Source organism: Ranitomeya imitator, chromosome 1 (assembly GCF_032444005.1).
Source record: "Ranitomeya imitator isolate aRanImi1 chromosome 1, aRanImi1.pri, whole genome shotgun sequence".
Classification (NCBI taxonomy): domain Eukaryota; kingdom Metazoa; phylum Chordata; class Amphibia; order Anura; family Dendrobatidae; genus Ranitomeya; species Ranitomeya imitator.
In genome coordinates, this window is record NC_091282.1 from 1,180,080,181 (window position 1) to 1,180,100,420 (window position 20,240).

The window sequence follows — 20,240 nt, forward strand, 5'->3', positions numbered from 1 at the left end:
AAGATGCAGTGTTAGCCATGCTGGTTCAGTATGTCTTCAATTTTGAATAAATTCCCAACAGTGTCACCAGCAAAGCACCCCCACACCATCACATCTCCTCCTCGATGATTCACGGTGGGAACCAGGCATGTAGAGTCCATCCGTTCACCTTTTCTGCGTCACACAAAGACACGGTGGTTGGAACGAAAGATCTCAAATTTGGACTCATCGGACCAAAGCACAGATTTCCACTGGTCTAATGTCCAATCCTTGTGTTCTTTAGCCCAAACAAGTCTCTTCTGCTTGTTGCCTGTCCTTAGCAGTGGTTTCCTAGCAGCTATTTTACCATGAAGGCCTGCTGCACAAAGTCTCCTCTTAACAGTTGTTGTACAGATGTGTCTGCTGCTAGAACTCTATGTGGCATTGACCTGGTCTCTAATCTGAGCTGCTGTTAACCTGCGATTTCTGAGGCTGGTGACTTGGATAAACTTATCCTCAGAAGCAGAGGTGACTCTTGGTCTTCCTTTCCTGGGGCGGTCCTCATGTGAGCCAGTTTCTTTGTAGCGCTTGATGGTTTTTGCCACTGCACTTGGGGACACTGTCAAAGTTTTTCCAATTTTTCGGACTGACTGACCATCATTTCTTAAAGTACTGATGGCCACTCATTTTTCTTTACTTAGCTGCTTTTTTCTTGCCATAATACAAATTCTTACAGTCTATTCAGTAGGACTATCAGCTGTGTATCCACCAGACTTCTGCACAACCCAACTGATGGTCCCAACCCCATTTATAAGGCAAGAAATCCCACTTATTAAACCTGACAGGGCACACCTGTGAAGTGAAAACCATTCCCGGTGACTACCTCTTGAAGCTCATCAAGAGAATGCCAAGAGTGTGCAAAGCAGTCATCAAAGCAAAAGGTGGCTACTTTGAAGAACCTAGAATATAAGACATTTTCAGTTGTTTCACACTTTTTTGTTAAGTATATAATTCCACATGTGTTAATTCATAATTTTGATGCCTTCAGTGTGAATGTACAATTTTCATAGTCATGAAAATACAGAAAAATCTTTAAACGAGAAGGTGTGTCCAAACTTTTGGTCTGTACTGTAGATAATAAGTATAATTAGTGAGAGCTGTATCTCATTTATTTAATAGGTGCAAACTGTGTGTCATGTATCTATACATTGTACAGAAAAAATCTAAACATCAATGATAAACTGTCAGGTTTTTGTCATTGAAAAAGGCATACCAAGGCATACCATTTCAGAACTTTTTCCACCTTTAATGTCACCAATAATTTGTACAAATCCTTTGACAAACAAACTAAAATCATTTTGAGGGCTTAACTAAAAACAACACTAAAATTATGTGGCTGCATAAGTGTAAACACCCTCTTATAATTGGGGATATGATTGTGTTCAGAATTAGCCAGTCACATTTACACTCAAGTTACATGGTAGTCAGTACACAGTGGTAGTCATTTACAGTGATTCTGATTAACCCTATATAAAGTTTAGCTGTTCTAGTAGGAGTTTCCTGGCATTTTGTTTTAGCTCGTAAACAGCTTACAACAAAGCAAAGGTGTCTCATTGTTGAAAGTTATCAGTCAGGAGAAGAGTACAAAGAAATTTCCAAGGTATTACATACACCGTGGAGTGCTGTGAAGACGATCATCAAGAAGTGGTGTAAATATGGCACACGAGTGAAATTACCTAGAACTAGATATCTCTCAAAAATGTATGAAAAGAAAAGAGAAAACTTGGTCCAGGAGGCAACAACAACATTACAGGAGCTGCAGGGATTTATGGCAAGTACTGTTTGTGTACTTCATGTGACATCAATCTTCCCTATTCTTCATATGTCTGGTTTGTGAGGTAGGGTGGCAAGATGGAAGCCTTTTCTTAAAAAAACAAACATCGGCTATATTTGGCTATGTTTTGCCAAAACCTACATCCAAGTCTGTCAAAAGCATATGGGAATACGTGTTATGGTCTGATGAGATCAAGGCTGAACTATTTGGTCAGAAGTCCAAATGGTATGATTAGAGCAAAGCAAACACTGTGTATCACAAAAAGAACATCATACACATAGTGAAGCATGGAGGAGGCAGCACCAGCTTTGGGGCTGTTTTTGGCATCTGCAACTGGGGCTTTAGTCAAAGTTGAGGTAATTATGAATGATTGTAAATATCAGTCAGTTTTGCACAAAACTTTCAGGCCTCCGCTAAAATGGTGAAGTTGAAGAGGAATTTCACCTTTCAGCAAGACAACAACCCTAAGCAAACTCCAAGCCAACAAAATAATGGTTTTGCCAGTAGAAGATCAAAGTTTCGGAATGGCTCGGCCAGATCCCATACCTGAATCTAATTGAAAATCTGTGAGTGAACTGAGGAGGGCACTGTGTACAGGAGATGCTCTTGCAAGTTGACAGATTTGGAGCTACTGCAATGGAAATTGGGCCAAGATTGGCAATTCTAGATGTGCCATGCTGATAGAGTCCTACCCAAAAAGACTGAGTGCTGTGATAAACTCAAAGGGTATTTAAACAACGTATTAGTGTAAGGGTGTGCACATTTATGCAACAACATATTAATTCTTTATTTTTATTTTTCCACCCCAAAAATATTTTACTTTATTTTTCAATTGAATTGTACAGACGGGTGACATTAAAGGTGGGAAAGTTCTGAAATGATTCTTCTTGGAATTATTTTTTTACTTGACAAAAACCTGACATTTCAATAGTGGTGTGTAGACTTTTAATATCCACTGTATATGAATAATGCGGCTGCAAGTAGAATGTAAAGCATGAGTGACATGTGTGATCCAAGGTTCTAACGTGAGTGGTCTGTGTGTGGAATGTGTCTAATTCATCATTGGCGTGTACAGCCGGTGCTGAAAGTCTAAGTGATATACTTGTGTAATAAGGGAACGAGTATGTGTGGCATATGTCTAACGTGTGCCCTGTGAGCAACATATAATATGTCATGTATAAAATAGGAATAACTGCTGTAGGGGTCCAAACACACTTCTTGTACAGGGGCCCTTTGTTGTCAATGTCCATCCATGTTACATAAATATTCTGAGCCCCCATGCTGACAGTATAAACTCAGCAAATAGCTTATTAGGGGATATTGCCCCTATAAAATTGGCACCTTTAGAGTTGTAATTGCTGCTGCTGTTCTGCAGAAACTGGGGTTTAGGGCGCAGTCAGATGGCCGTATAACAAGGATGTCGATCGTATCGCAATGCTCGGACTGGCCAGCGGCTCTCCTGACCCAAGCGTGACAGCTGTACTGAAATACACACTGTCGCTCTCAGGTCAGGAGAGCCATCAGTCAGTCTGAGGATTGGATTACAATGCGATCGTTGTTCTTGTTATACGGCCGTCTGACAGCGCTGTTAGTCAGATAATCAGACTGTTTGATGCAACCCTGACATGGTCAAGAGGCTCAGTGTGTTGTTTCGCCTACTGGCTTCACATGCCGCACCTCCTCCACTGATTATTGACAGTACTGGCTTGCCAGGAGTGAGTACTTGCCTGTAGAGAAGGATCAAGCTAAGGGCGCAGTCAGACAGCTGTGCATGGACTGGCTGGCTGCTCTCCTGATCAGAACTTGACAGCTTCTTGTTTTTCTATGCAGCTGTCACGCGTGGGTCAGGGAAGCCGCCAGCCAGTCCATGCATTATGTCCCAATCTCAGTTTAATTTATACGGCTCTCTGACGATACCCTAACCAGTGCTGTAAATCACCGGTGAATGAGGCGGGAGCTTGCAAAACCTGGCCTAGAACAGGCATTGGTTAGAACACGAGGGCGATCCAGCCAGCTTCTAACAATCCAGCCAGTTTCTAGCAATCCAGCTAGTGTCTAGTGATCCAGCCAGCGTCTAGCAATCTAGCCAGCTTCTAGCGATCCAGCCAGTTTCTAGCAATCCAGCTAGTGTCTAGTGATCTAGCCAGCGTCTAGCGATCGAGCTAGTTTTTAGTGATCCAGCCAGCATCTAGAGATCCAGCCGGCTTCTATCAATCCAGCCATCGTCTAGCGATCCTGCCACTGTCTAGTGATCCAGCCAGTTTCTAGCGAGCTTGCCAGTTTCTAGTGATCCAGCCAGCTTCTAGCGATCCAGCCAGTTTTCAAGCAATCCAGCCAGCTTCTAGCAATCCAGACAGCTTCTAGGGATCCAGCCAGCTTCTAGCGAACCAGGCAGTTTCTAGCGATCCAGCCAGTTTCTAACAATCCAGCCAGTTTCTAGCGATCCAGCCAGTTTCTAGCGATCCAGCCAGCGTCTAGCGATCCAGACAGTTTCTAATGATCCAGCCAGCATCTAGCGATCCAGCCAACTTCTTGCGATCCAGACAACTTCTATAGATCCAGCCAGCTTCTAGCGATCCAGCCAACTTCTAGCGATCCAGCCAGCTTCTAGTGATCCAGCCAGCTTCAGAGTGGCAGGAGCAGGCTGTAAAGCATAGAACTTGCAAATGCTTTATGGTCCTTACTTAGGTAGTCTCAGTGTGGCCTTCACTATACACTTTAGAAATAAAATCCCTCCGTTCCGGAACAGCAGTGTGACCGGTAAGCTACGCATTGAGCTATTCACTATAAAGTTAAAAAAATTCTCCATTCCAGAGAACGGAGAAAGTTCTAAGAAGGGGTAGATTGCAAAGTTGTCAGTTTTTACATGAATTTTGCAATTTGTATTTTGCAATTGTATTCATTGAAGAACTCAAGGTGACCTTTTAAATGGGGTTGGTCTGGGTAACGCAGTTCGGAATGGGCCTTCTGACCAAGAGATGAGGGTCCTAAAGGAGAACCCTCTCAGACCCTTCATGCTGTTGATTAAAGATTTATTCCAATGCTTTATTATATTTAAAATTACGCTGGTTTTTGTGCTTCACAGCTAATTACGTTGCGTCACGTTTCCAACATGATTACACAAGATCCAAAAAAAGCTAGAAATTATCCTTTTGGACTGACAAACTAACAACTCTAGATAACACGTCTACAAGGAGTGTTCAGAGCATTAAACAATCCACACATCAGCTGTTACTCTGATCCGTTGCATAATACAATGAGGAAATCTATTACCAGGTTTCCCGCTGTGCTTTTTTGTTAGTGGAGCCATTAAAATTGACAGATTATGCAGATGAAGGAGTGTACATTAATCAGATGGTTTGTTATATTGACCTTGACCTTTGAAGAGAGCTATAAAGTTAGCGGAGAGTGCGAGTTTCACTTAAAGTCAATTATGTGCAGAAAGACGGAAGCTCATTAACATAAGATTTACAGACGTGAATATGCATGTTCTAATGTATGCATTTAATATCCATACTTGCAAGATAACATGTGTTGCGGAATTAACTCATTTTAACCAGTGCATTACCCTTTGACTCTACAGGCTGTTTCTCATATCGCGCAGTTTCTTACAGGTTCGGTCTTTCAGGATGTCCCAAGACTACAGGGAAAATATTTAGGTCATATAAATTCTCTAATATACGTTTTTTTAAAGAAAATTGCTAATTTTTAAGGCCACTGGGCCCTTGGAGAGAAGGGTCCCAGCCTTGGTTGGGCCTATACCCATGTGGTTGGTGAATACCTGTACAGGACTATTTGTGAATTGGTCCAAAGGTCATGGAAACAATGTGGAGACAAATACCAAGCCCTCTTTGGATCTAGCTTACCCTCGTTTTTATTGCATCATTCAGACCTGTATTAGCGATGATTACTACATCATCGCTACTAAAGGTCTGGATGATGCGTAGTATTGATGCGCTAAGGCTACGTTCCCACAATGAGCTTTTGTGTTTTTGATGCACCAATTAAGTAAAATAGGATATTTGCATTTTTTTTCGAAAATACGCAGCATAAAAAACACAGCTTGGGAATGTAGCCTTTACTCTATAGAAAAGGTTATATACAGGTCAATGATCTCAACATGGAGAAAGTAAATACTGTGCGTTTAATCCTTTAGGGTTGCATATGTTATGCATTTTATTCCCCACTTTTTACATGCATTTTTGCCATAACATAACACAGCGTTTTACTGTGCCAGCAAAATGAATGAAGTTTTGGAAATCTCATGCAAATGTCGCAAATTTTTTTCATTGCAGATTTGAAGCACTTTCAAATATGCAGTATGTTATTTTTTTTCAGTATTTTTGCAGCATTTTTTACCCCCAAAACAAGTGTTTTTTATGCAGAGCTTTTTCCTGCCTATAGACATGTATTTGATGCAGAAATGTCTGCAGCAAAATATTTGAAGGGGATATCCGGGACTTTATGAAAAACAAAAAATGTGCCTAAGCACTAACAGGCAGGTAATTGCTACCGATGTGCCTGTTGTGCACGGCACTGTTCTCCCCAATACAGAGCGGTGACAGACGCTCCTGCCGGTGATTCAGTTGCCTCTGTTGATGTCACATCGACAGAGTGGAGGCTTCTTTTCGGCTCCACTCTGTTGACAGGACGGGGCTTCCAAAGTCATTCTGATTGACAGCCAGGTTCCCACTACCAAACAGGGGAGACAACTGTCAATCAGAATGTCAATGGATGTCATGCCCGTGGTGTCAGCAGAGGCAACCGAATCCCCACCAGGAGCGGTCTGTGACTGTTCCGAGCCGGGGAAAAAAACAGCGCCACGCACAACAGCGAGGTAGGAGGAAACTATGATGCGTTTTTCAAATCTGCAGCATGCCAGTTTCTTGGGTGTATATGAGAATTTTGCAGGAGGCTGAAGAAAGGAGAGAAAAACAAAAGAGCGCTACCTAAGCGCAATAAATTACATAAAAATGGCGATACATATATACAGTATATGTGCTCAACTGTGGTAGTTGTGCAAGATAGGCACAACGCTCTGCTGGAATTTGATAATAATTGGGATCCAACCTCATGGCTTGCCGCCCATCCTAATTGCGTGGAGTTGTGTTAGTCCTGTTCTATTCACGACTCCAAGAGGAAATGTGAAAGAAGAGATTTTGGAGGTCCATCACAAATGGACATCAGATGTGGAACATACGTCCGGGAAATGTTCGGGGTAGTGATGATAACACTTCCGAGCTTGTCAAATTGTATTTATTCTTGAAATCCATTGCCAGTAATGATTTTTGCATTCTGGTTACAAGAAAAATAGCATGAAAAATATGTATAAAATCAATAATGCGCTTCAGCTATAAAAGAGTCTTCCTCGGGTATATCATGCTATTTTTCTTGCAACCAGCATGCAAAAATCAGTACTGGCAATGGATTTTTAGAATAAATATCATTTTACAAGCACCGAAGTGCTATAATCACTACCCCAAACTTTACCACAGAGGCATGTTCCACATCTGATGTCCATTTGGGATTCCTTCCGCCGTTGAAATCTCTTCTTTCCAATCTCCAGAGCTTTCTGTGCAATTTTCCCCATAGACTTGCATTAGATGCAGAAAATCCGCAGGTAAGAAACGCACGTGCGTTTTTAGTGCGTTTCCACATCAAAAACGCATATAATTTGCACCTACGTATCTCAATAGAGTTCAGTGAAAACAAAATACCAAAAAGTTTCAAGAACAAGGCAGCTATATTTAATGAATGACACACCAGAGACGAAAAGCGCAGCGTCAAATGATAAAAACGCATGTTTTCAAATGATAAAAACGCATGTTTAAAAAAACGCATGCCGAATTGCAATGAAAAAAACGCCAATAACCTAATTTAAATAATAGGTGCAGATATGGTGCAGAAATACTCCAACATCAAAAACTCACCGACAGCTCATCGTGGGAACGTTGCCTCATCCAGCTCAAAAACATAACCTGCTATAGCACTTCGCTGCCAGAAGATCAGGCGGCTAGGATGTCTAACACACCACACCTCACCCCATAGAAGTCAATGGCATCCTTGAGCTAACTGCTTCTAAAATAGGTTTGGAAGACTTACTATAAAAGGATCCATACGCATTAAAGGATTGTCCGGCCGTGGGGTCCAAGTCTGCTGTCATTCTAGGTGACTGCAGACTTGTGAATCCTCAAATTGGACACATGTGCCTCTCCAGAGGCGGACAAGCGCATGACCTCAAATATACAGGTCACCTGCCAAGTAGATGTGCGTGGCCTTGCTGCAAACAAGTAGTGCAATACTAAGGAAATCCTGAACATGATCTGTTGGGGGCAGTGAGGATTGGAGTTTGGGAAACACTGATATAGATGGAATGGACGACTGCAAACACGTCCATTAAACATTTTTTGGACACTATTCACCCATCTGAAAGAGAGAAATATTTGTAATAAACCAGCCAGGGCACATTAGCGTTCACCTTTCATTTCCTGTCGTATTTACATGGCGAGATTTATCTAACTAAGAATGATGACATGTTATCGTCAGCGTAATGAAGGATAATGCTTGGCACAGGGATGAGGAATAGTGTTTATTTATTCTCTAATCATTATAATTAATAAAGATTGAACGTCTTCTCATTTGGCCGAGCCTCCCCGGTTTCCCGAGCTGCCTACATTTCCTTCCAAGTTCTAATGAATTTTTTTTATTTTCTCGAGTTGGAGCTGTATATAATTAACGCCTTCTAACATGGCACAAGTGTACAGATGAGGGAAGGAAATTAGAGACATTTTAAGGAAGCTGGGAACTTGTCTCATTTTGCACTTGCTCTTACCTAAGGGGGATAAGAGTTTTATCCAAATCAAAATTTTTCCAGAAGTTTAAACTCTACTAGAGCAAAACCTTAAAAAATGTTCTTAAATGGAATGTTAAGTGTGTTCTTAAAAACCATGCTTATGGAATGAAGGGCGTGAAGGGTTCCAAAAGAAAAGGTTAAAATTTTTGTACAAGGAACTAGTACATGGTAGCGTTCTTCAGCTGAGCTGCAATACTAGAGACATCTTTCTTCTAGTCTTAGAAACTCCTTAGTACAGAGAGTTCTCATACTAACCCCTTTGTGCATATGGACGTAACTGTACGTTCATGTTAGGGAGACCGTGTTTGGAGGGGACTCAGGTCATGAGCCCCCTGTTTTTGCAGCTGATGCTGGCATCTGGCTCTGATAGTAGCATCTCAATGATGTCACAACCGTTGCGAGCGCTTGCAGGATCCCATCGGCGCTCTATGACAGCAAGACGGGGCACCAATGGGTTACTTTGCCAGCAGGGGCCTAAGCTTGTAAGGAGACCAAGATTTACACTGTATACTCCAATTCTTGCTATGCAGCATATAGTACAAGTGAACGGATTATACGACAACCCCTAAGGGGGACCAACATATAAAGTGAAAAAAAAGATTAATCACAGAAAAAAATATAAAAATTCAAATTAACCTCCTTTTCCCCCATTAAAAAGAGCAAAATTAATAAAAAATTCACATAAGCATTATTGACGTGTTCATAGAAGCTTGATCTATCAAAATATAAAAGTAATTAACCTGACTTGTAAACACTATAGCAAGAATATAAAAAAAATCAAAATGCCATATTTGAGTTTTTTTGGACTCTACGCCTCCCTTAAAAAAACAATAAAAAGTGATGAGCGAGTGTACTCGTTGCTCGGGTTTTCTCAAGCACGCTCGGGTGACCTCCGAGTATTTGTGACTGCTCGGAGATTTAGTTTTCATCGCGGCAGCTGAATGATTTACAGCTACTATCCTGTTTGATTACATGTGGGGATTCCCTAGCAACCAGGCAACCCCCACATGTACTCAGCCTGGCTAGTAGCTGTAAATCATTCAGCTGCCGCGATGAAAACTAAATCTCTGAGCACTAACAAATACTCGGAGGTCACCCGAGCGTGCTCGGGAAAACCCGAGCAACGAGTATACTCTCTCATCACTAATAAAAAGCGAATATAACTCTGTACATACCCTAAAATCTTATCAATGAAAACATCAGTTTAAGCCCTCAAAAATCAAACCCTTATACAGCTACATTGATGGAAAAGTAAAAACTTTACAGGTATCAGAAATGGCAACACAAAACTATCTTTGGGGTTTACACATTTCATTTTTTTCCTTAACAAATAGAAAAAAGAATATGGAAATTTCATATTACTTGGTTTTGGAGGGGCTTAAGGTGGCCCATTCATTTTAATAAGAGGAATTGTGTAATTTCTCATCTCACCTGTGATGGCGATGCGGGGTAATTGAACACTTGCTGCCAGGTTTCCCCACTGATTACGTATGAACACTATAGATCCCATTTATGAGACACGCTGTGAACAGCATAATGAAAGGTCAAAAGTCTACTAAACCTCAGAACCTCATTGGACTTGAGACTCAATTCCACTTATTCATAAAATTGTGAGTTACCACTACTCTCATGCAACCTAACCCTTCCCTAAAAGGGAAAAAGTTGAAGCCAACTGCGAGAAAACCAAGAATTATGTGTGGGAATTCTAGTATTAATTTTTTCACTTTTTTTCTCCCAAAACAGAAACTTTAAAAACATGATATTACCGTGACCATTGTGTGGCCAAAAGTTTCCATGTTAGGGTATTTTCACACTAGCGTCGTGTGACGTACGTCGCAATGCGTAGTTTTGGAGAAAAAACGCATCATGCAAAATTTGCCCGCAGGATGCGTTTTTTCTCCATAGACTTGCATTAGCGACGCATTGCGACGCATGGCCGCATGTCGCATCCGTCGTGCGATGGATGCATCGTGTTTTGGCGGACCGTCGGCACAAAAAACGTTCCATGTAATTTTTTTTTGTACGTCGCGTCCGCCACTTTCGACCGCGCATGCGCGGCCAAAACTCTGCCCCCTCCTCCCCGGACATTACAATGGGGCAGCGGATGCGTGGAAAAACTGCATCCGCTGCCCCCGTTGTGCATTTCTTTTCACAACGTGCGTCGGTACGTCGGGCCGACGCATGGCAACGGCCCCGTACCGACGCAAGTGTGAAAGTACCCTAACCTTAAAATATCTGAGTGAGCTACATGGACTGCCGTTTAGCTGTACATTAGGGAAAGGAGGTGTCCACTTCGGCTGAGCAGCCTAAAGTGGACAATCGCTTTAAGATTTCCATGTAGATGTGTAAGTATTTCTCAGTTTTTTTTCACTCTTTCAAGCCAAGCCACCAAGTTAGCGAAGTCTTCTCCTCTAAAAGAAAATAGCCCTTGCCCAGACGTTGGTGCTGATGGTGGCTTGTAATGCACAAAATCTATCAGTAAACTCGTGCAATATTCATGGAATTGTACAAGTGCAGATGATAGATTGATAGGAAGTTGACATTTGCACTTGTGCGGGTCATGGACATCCAGAAAACCAGTCAATTTCTGTGATTCCGAAAGGGTGGCCCGAGTTTACTGATGAATGTGCCAAATAAGTATTCTCATGCAAAGCTTATGGAGGAAGGTTGAACTTGATGGACCTAGGTCTTTTTTCAACCTATGTAACTATGAGTCAGACTTTATAGGAAGAGACTGGAGAACTCCGGAAAGCTTGTTACTTGTCATCACCTTTTCAGTTAGTCATAAAAAGTATCAGTGAGAACTCTCAAATTTTTTATTATTATTGTTTTGTAGTCAGACTGCGCATGCGCTATATATATTTTTTGGCACTTGTGCATTTGCACATGTTCAGTGTGATCCATGGATCCTGATGGATGTGACACATCCCAGGTCTCGCCATAAGCAGCCATTCTCTGAGCAGGAGCAACAAGGATACCATTGGAGAAGACTGTGCTAACTAACGTTGCTTGGCTGGAGTAATAAAACAACGAAGAACTGCTAATTATGGAACACTTTCCTACCTATATGTCAAGATCATATATAACATATTACAAAATAGATATTTCTAATGGATTAGTAGCATAAGTACTTAAAGGGGTTGACCGGTGAAAACAAGTTATCACCTATGCACAGGTTAGGTACAAGCACCAATTGGCAAAATAGAAATCTTTTATCCCTTAGAAGAATGAAGCATCAGTACATAAAGTTTATGCTACTCTTATTTGTTCCCTATTGACTACTAAGGGCTGCACTTGTCTTTTTCTAGCGGCCCTTAGTAAAATGAATGGAGTAGTCGTCGGGCATTTGACCTACCGCCCCATTTTATAATGGGGATAAAAGTGTCCTATCGGGGATAAAAAGTCTCCACAGAGTTTTTCCATATCTAAAAGAAATCTGCCAACTCTACAGCAATAAGGTAACTACTATCTAAAAAAAACTAACCAAAGTTTCCCCCACTGTGTGTATTAAGTAAAGTAAATTACTACTATTGATTTCGGATTGTAACTTTATTAAAGTTTATTTTTCACCAAAGAATTGTTCTTGTAGGCAAGTTACTCAAGTTCTAAAAATGTCTCATTTCTCTTTTTCCCACTCTCCTTTACTTTTCACAACCTGCAGGCAGACAAATCTAATGGATTTTTTTTTATACATTGTAAAAAAAAATCTGCTACTTATTTCTCTAACTTTTTTGAACATTTTTAGTTAAAAATGGTAGAAATTCACACATTGGAGCATATAAAAGAAAAATGTATTTCTAGAAATGCCGGCGTCAAAGTCTAATAATTAAGGCTCCCCAGGGATCTTTTATTTCTCACTTATTTTCTCAGTATATTTTTAGTGTGGTTTATATTTTTCTATTTTTTAAATGCCATCAAGAAGGAGGAACATATGTTCTCTGTATTTTCCAGTCCACTTGGATCTACCTCTTGCTTTTGCTTTAAATAAAACTTTGTGTGAAACGAAGCTTAGAGCAGTTACACATTCGTTTTTCTGATACAGAACTCCAAATCTTCACCATAGAAAAAGATTTAAAGCGCCACTCCAGCACTTTTTTTTTAGTGCTGGAAAGGTACTTTAAATCTAAGTCTTCTGTCCCTGGTCATATACTCACCATCCAGTGCCTTTTCCTTTTTTCACCGCCGCTCCGATCCCAAGGCACCATCTTGTGACAGAAGTTTCCGACAGGCTGGACATCACAGGCTCTAAATACAAGTCTGTGAGAGCTGTGAGAGCTGGAACGTGGAATGGTGCCAGAACAAGGATCTTATAGATTTGTATTGAAAAGTGACCTCCGTGTACCTCCATAAAACACCAGAGCTGCATGACAGGTCACTTTTCACCGGACACCGACGTGAGCGGCGGTGAAAACATATGAAAACGCCAGAAGGTGAGTATGAGACAGGGGGCAGGGGAATTAAGTTTAACCCCTTTCTGCGATTGGACGTACTATTCCGTCCATGTGGGGTGGGCCTTACTTCCCAAGGACGGAATAGTACGTCCAGCACGATCGACCGCGCTCACGGGGGGAGCGCGGTCAATCGCAGCCGGGTGTTAGCTGCCTATCGCAGCTGACATCCGGCACTATGTGCCAGGAGCGGTCACGGACCGCCCCCAGCACATTAACCCCCGGCACACCGCGATCAAACATGATCGTGGTGTGCCAGCGGTATAGGGAAGCATCGCGCAGGGAGGGGGCTCCCTGCGGGCTTCCCTGAGACCCCCGCAGCAACGCGATGTGATCGCGTTGCTGTGAGGGTCTCTTACCTCTCCTCCCTGCAGCAGGCCCGGATTCAAAATGGCTGCGGCATCAGGGTCCTGCAGGGAGGGAGGTGGCTTACCAAGTGCCTACTCAGAGCAGGCGCTTGGTAAGCCTGCAGTGCTGTAAGTCAGATCGCTGATCTGACAGAGTGCTGTGCAAACTGTCAGATCAGCGATCTGTGATGTCCCCCCTGGAACAAAGTAAAAAAAAAAAATTTCCACATGTGTAAAAAAAAAATTCCTAAATAAAGAAAAAAAAATATTATTCCCATAAATACATTTCTTTATCTAAATAAAAACAAACAAACAATAAAAGTACACATATTTAGTATCGCCGTATCCATAACGACCCAACCTATAAAACTATCCCACTAGTTAACCTCTTCAGTAAACACCGTAAGAAAGAAAAAAAACGAGGCAAAAAACGATTTATTATCATACTGCCGAACAAAAAGTGGAATAACACGCGATCAAAAAGACAGATATTAATAACCATGGTATCGCTGAAAACGTCATCTTGTTCCGCAAAAAACAAGCCACAATACAGCATCATCAGCAAAAAAATAAAAAAGTTATAGTCCTCAGAATAAAGCGATGCAAAAATAATTATTTTTTCTATAAAATAGATTTTATTGTATAAAAGCGCCAAAACATAAAAAATTATATAAATGAGGTATCGCTGTAATCGTACTGACCCGAAGAATAAAACTGCTTTATCAATTTTAACAAACGCGGAATGCTATAAACGCCTCCCCCAAAAGAAATTCAAGAATAGCTGGTTTTTGGTCATTCTGCCTCACAAAAATCGGAATAAAAAGTGATCAAAAAATGTCACGTGCCCAAAAATGTTACCAATAAAAACGTCAACTCGTCCCGCAAAAAACAGGATCTCACATGACTCTGTGGTCTCAAATATGGAAAAATTATAGCTCTCAAAATGTGGTAATGCAAAAAATATTTTTTGCAATGAAAAGCGTCTTTCAGTGTGTGATGGCTGCCAATCATAAAAATCCGCTAAAAAACCCGCTATAAAAGTAAATCAAACCCCCCTTCATCACCCCCTTAGTTAGAGAAAAATTAAAAAAATGTATTTATTTCCATTTTCCCATTAGGGTTAGGGCTAGTGTTAGGGTTAGAACTAGGGTTAGGGTTAGGGCTAGGGTTAGGGCTACGGTTAGGGCTAGGGTTAGGGTTGGGGCTAGGGTTAAGGCTACAGTTAGGGTTGGGGCTAAAGTTAGGGTTGGGGCTAAAGATAGGGTTTGGATTACATTTACGGTTGGGAATAGAGTTGGGATTAGGGTTAGGGGTGTGTCTGGGTTAGAGGTGTGGTTAGGGTTACCGTTGGGATTAGGGTTAGGGGTGTGTTTGGATTAGGGTTTCAGTTATAATTGGGGGGTTTCCACTGTTTAGGCACATCAGGGGCTCTCCAAACGCGACATGGCGTCCGATCTCAATTCCAGCCAATTCTGCGTTGAAAAAGTAAAACAGTGCTCCTTCCCTTCCGAGCTCTCCCATGTGCCCAAACAGGGGTTTACCCTAACATATGGGGTATCAGCGTACTCAGGACAAATTGGACAACACATTTTGGGGTCCAATTTCTCCTGTTACCCTTGGAAAAATACAAAACTGGGGGCTAAAAAATAATTTTTGTGGAAAAAAAAATATTTTTTATTTGCACGGCTCTGCATTATAAACTGCAGTGAAACACTTGGGGGTTCAAAGCTCTCACAACACAGCTAGATGAGTTCCTTAAGGGGTCTACTTTACAAAATGGTGTCACATGTAGGGGGTTTCTACTGTTTAGGTACATTAGGGGCTCTGCAAATGCAATGTGACGCCTGCAGACCATTCCATCTAAGTCTGCATTCCGAATGGCGCTCCTTCCCTTCTGAGCCCTCCCATGCGCTCAAACGGTGATTCCCCCCACATATGGGGTATTACCATACTCAGGATAAATTGCACAACAACTTTTGGGGTCCAATTTCTCCTGTTACCCTCGGAAAAATACAAAACTGGGGGCTAAAATATCATTTTTGGGGGAAATTTTTTTTTTATTTTCACAGCTCTGCGTTATGAACTGTAGTGAAATACTTGGGGGTTCAAAGTTCTCACAACACATCTATATAAGTTCCTTGGGGGTCTAGTTTCTAATATGGGGTCACTTGTGGGGGGCTTCTACTGTTTAGGTACATTAGGGGCTCTGCAAACGCAATGTGATGCCTGCAGACCAATCCATCTAAGTCTGCATTCCAAATGATGCTCCTTCCCTTCCGAGCTCTGCCATGCGCTCAAACGGTGGTTCCCCCCCACATATGGGGTATCAGCGTACTCAGGACAAATTGGACAACAACTTTTGGGGTCCAATTTCTCCTGTTACCTTTGGGAAAATACAAAACTGGGGGCTAAAAAATATTTTTGTGAGAAAAAATATTTGTTTTATTTTTACGGCTCTGCATTATAAACTTCTGTGAAGCCCTTGGTGGGTCAAAGTGCTCACCACACATCTAGATAAGTTCCTTAGAGGGTCTACTTTCCAAAATGGTGTCACTTGTGGGGGGTTTCAATGTTTAGGGACATCAGTGGCTCTCCAAATGCAGCATGGCCTCCCATCTCAATTTCTGTCAATTTTGCATTGAAAAGTCAAACGGCGCTCCTTCCCTTCCGAGCTCTCCCATGCGCCCAAAAAGTGGTTTACCCCTACATATGTGGTATCAGCGTACTGAGGACAAATTGTACAACAACTTTTGTGGTCCAATTTCTTCTCTTACTCTTGGGAAAATAAATAATTGGGGGCGAAAATATAATTTTTGTGAAAAAATATGATTTTTTTTATGTTTACGTTCTGTATTATAAACTTCTGTGAAGCACTTGGTGGGTCAAAGTGCTCACCACACCTCTAGATAAGTTCCTTAGGGGGTCTACTTTCCAAAATGGTGTCACTTGTAGGAGGTTTCAATGTTTAGGCACATCAGTGGCTCTACAAACGCAACATGGCGTCCCATCTCAATTCCAGTCAATTTTGCATTGAAAAGTCAAATGGCGCTCCTTCGCTTCCGAGCTCTGTCATTCGCCAAAACAGTGGTTTACCCCTACATATGGGGTATCGGCGTACTCAGGACAAATTGTACAACAACTTTTGGGGTCCATTTTCTCCTGTTACCCTTGGTAAAATAAAACAAATTGGAGCTGAAGTAAATTTTTTATGAAAAAAAGTTAAATGTTCATTTTTATTTAAACATTCCAAAAATTCCTGTGAAACACCTGAAGGGTTAATAAACTTCTTGAATGTGGTTTTCAGCACCTTGAGGGGTGCAGTTTTTAGAATGGTGTCACACTTGCGTATTTTCTATCATATAGACCCCTCAAAATGACTTCAAATGAGATGTGGTCCCTAAAAAAATGGTGTTGTAAAAATGAGAAATTGTTGGTCAACTTTTAACCCTTATAACTCCTTAACAAAAATAATTTTGGTTCCAAAATTGTGCTGATGTAAAGTAGACATGTGGGAAATGTTACTTATTAAGTATTTTGTGTGACATATCTCTGTGATTTAATTGCATAAAAATTCAAAGTTGGAAAATTGAAAAATTTTCTCCAAATTTCTGCTTTTTTCACAAATAAACGCAGGTACTATCAAAGAAATTTTACCACTATCATGAAGTACAATATGTCACGAGAAAACAGTGTCAGAATCTCTGGGATCCGTTGAAGCGTTCCAGAGTTATAACCTCATAAAGGGACAGTGGTCAGAATTGTAAAAATTGGCCCGGTCCATAACGTGCAAACCACCCTTGGGGGTAAAGGGGTTAAAGCACCACTCCAGCGGTGCAATATAAAAAAAACAAAACCCTGACGTGGTGCCATAAGCTGATTTTATTAGTGACTGTAAGCAAACTAGATGTGTATCATTTAAAGGGAACCCGCCACCTTGTACAAGAAGTCTGATCTTTACGCAGCATGTTACACAACAGAAGGAGCTGACTGGATTGATATAAAGGTTTGCGGGAAAAGGAGTTGGTCATAATTGGTGGTTTTAGGATTTGAGGCTTTGCATCAGAAAAAGATTATTAGTAAAGAATTGCGGGAAAACAATAAGTGCTGATGCTCACAGGAGAACATTCAGAGCAAAAACTAACCAGTTTTTGAGGAACTTTGAGTTTTTGAAAAGGATTTGTAGAGTTTCCACTCAGTTTATACTCCGATAAAGCCTCAAAAAACGGTGTGTGCACATAACCTTAGGGTGGAATCACAATTTTATTAGCGGTGGAGAAATTTGACAGTTTTCAAGGGAAATCCACTTTAGGGTATGTGCACACAACAGCTTTTTCAGGGGGATTCTAATCCAAAAACAACCTGAAAAATGAACATATTCATCTCTATGTAAAAACGACTTACTGGTCATATGTTCCATCTTTTGAGCCGCATTTCAGGATTATAAAGATGCTAAGTGGTTCAAAGAAATGAGCGGTTCATTCTTCATTTCCACTCTATAGTTTTTAATAGAAGTCAACGGGAAGGCTCAAAAGATAATGGAGCTATGTGCACACAACGTCTTTTAAACTGAAGCGAACCTGACAAATTTTTTAAGCAAAAGAGCAGAAGCTGTTTTAGGAAACTTTTCCTAAAGCTTTTTCGTTGTCATTTTTTCAGTTGCTTCCTGATCGTTTTTCCTATGGTTTTGGCAGTTTTCGGAGGATTTTCCAATTTTTTTTTTTTTGACATCTGTTATATGATCTTTTTTTGGTATAACAAACCCTTAGCTTTTTTGTTTTTTATTAAGCACAAACAATGGCACAATTGCTCCTAAACATCCAGGCATCTTTTGAGCTTTCCCAGTGACTTGTACTGTATAGTAAAGTACCGTACATAGTATTGTAATGTTTAGAACATCTTCCAAATGGAAAATTCCTAAGGAATGGTCAGGCCATAAGTTTTTTTTTAAAGGTTTTTCAGGCGAAATCTGTCTGAAAAATAAGTCATGTGCAAATAGTTTTAGGAAACTTATTCAAAGATTACTCACATCAAATATCAATAGTCATTTCCATAAGAAGAATGTTCCAATAACTTATTTGCATCACATCTTAAAATAAAGACAAAAAACCTACAGGCCTGAATTTTGTCTTCTCTTTTTTTCAGGAGGTGGTGCTACCAGATACGCTCAGATAGATATTGCCGCAACGGAGACAGCACACAAAGTTGGGTCCCAGCATGCTCAGTCCAGAGAAGAACGTTTACAAGAGCTGGAGCAGAAAAGGAAAGGAAATCCGCAATGATCGATCTTGGCGTGTGATCGAAAAGCCGTTGGTTCTAATTCTTGGGTGCAAACTTATGTGACTCGTTAAGGTCCATTGGGCTTGATGAACTACTGGGACTTTTTTCGAGTCAGATGGTCGGCCCGGTGTGACTTTTTTTTTAAAGGACTGGATTACATGTTGCTCGATGGAACAAGGGTCATTCCAAAACTGATATTGCCTCTTGGAGACATAACAGTCTGAAGTGTCTGGTCATAGTTGTGCCCTTTAAATCTTGAGGTGGAATGAAACAAAAATGATCTATAAATACCTGTATATTCACGTTAATTTTTTTTTTCCTTCCTTGAAAATGTCATATAGTTTTGTATGCGTACGAAATCTAGGTATTTATTTCTTCCTGTTACTTAGTATTATTATTATTTAATTTTATTTGCATATCATTTTATACATGAAGGTTTTCTGCAACATACCTCTTCAGTTTTACTGTCTTACACATAGGACTTCTTTTTTTTTGTTATTTACAAAGCAAAACACAAATGACTTTAGTTTTGCTGTTTTCAATAAAGGAAAATTCCAGTTTAAAAATGGATGTAAGTTATTACATAGGGTTTAGACATTGTAAAGGCTTTATGTTTCTTGTATGGATTGTCACAGCGTGGTTTTTATATTGTAGTAGATTGTGACTTATAGAAATTCTACATAAAGCTGAAGCATGTCCCCCATACATTTCTACTGTATCTATACCTATTGGTGTAATATTAAGGAGGTTGTCCATTATTTTAACATCCCTAGGATAGGTCATCAATCTCTGATCAGTGGAGGTGCGACACCCGGGACCCCCCCCGCTGATCAGCTGTTTTAGGTGTTGTTGGTGGCGGAAAGAACTGCTCAGTTACCGAGCTGTACAGCACAGTTCCGTCAACTCTGCATTTGCTTCAAACCGATAGGGGACGGATGCGCAGGACCCGGCCATGGCTACTATTCAATAGACTGACGCAACACCGTGAACAGCTGATCAGTGAGGACACTGGGTGTCGCACCCCCATCAATCAGACATTGATGACCTATCCAAGGAACAATCTCTTTAACCTCTTGGATCCCAATGCAAAAGCCATACCAGGTCGCCCCACCTACTCTGAGCATAGTTGGAAACATTAGAAAATATTTCTTAGAGGTGCTTTCTCAAGTCGTGGCTTTTCAAGATGTAGAGCAGGGTTTGTTAGAATGAACAAGTAATATGACAGTTATAACACTAAGGCTAGGGTCACATTGCGTTAGTGCAATCTGTTTAGCGCTAGCGCTAGCGGATTGCGCTAACGCAATGTTTTCTATGGGGCTGCGGTCAGGGTCGCGGTAACGTCCCCGCTCTCGTAGATCCCCGATCTGCGAGAGCGGGGAACGGACCGCGGGCGCACCACGGACGCTGCTTGCAGCGTCCGCGGCGCGCCAGGAAACACCGGCACGTCGCTAGCGGAACATGACACGCGCTAGTGAAGCGCGTTCCCATTGCCTTCAATGGGCGCGTTAACGGACGCGTTGCAC

General features: G+C 41.2%; 1 protein-coding gene across 2 annotated transcripts in view; it reads left to right on the plus strand.

Annotated features, from left to right (window-relative positions):
* The window catches only part of DOK7 (docking protein 7), a 171,234-nt gene extending 151,956 nt beyond the window's left edge, over nucleotides 1–19,278 (plus strand). The window contains exon 10 of one of the 2 annotated variants that reach the window (XM_069744754.1): nucleotides 18,583–19,278. In XM_069744754.1, the coding sequence (XP_069600855.1) occupies nucleotides 18,583–18,719 (137 nt within the window). In that variant the 3' untranslated portion in view covers nucleotides 18,720–19,278. The remainder of the gene's footprint in view (nucleotides 1–18,582) is intronic. The other variant, XM_069744755.1, reaches the window with a different exon arrangement.
* Nucleotides 19,279–20,240: the final 962 nt, after the last annotated feature.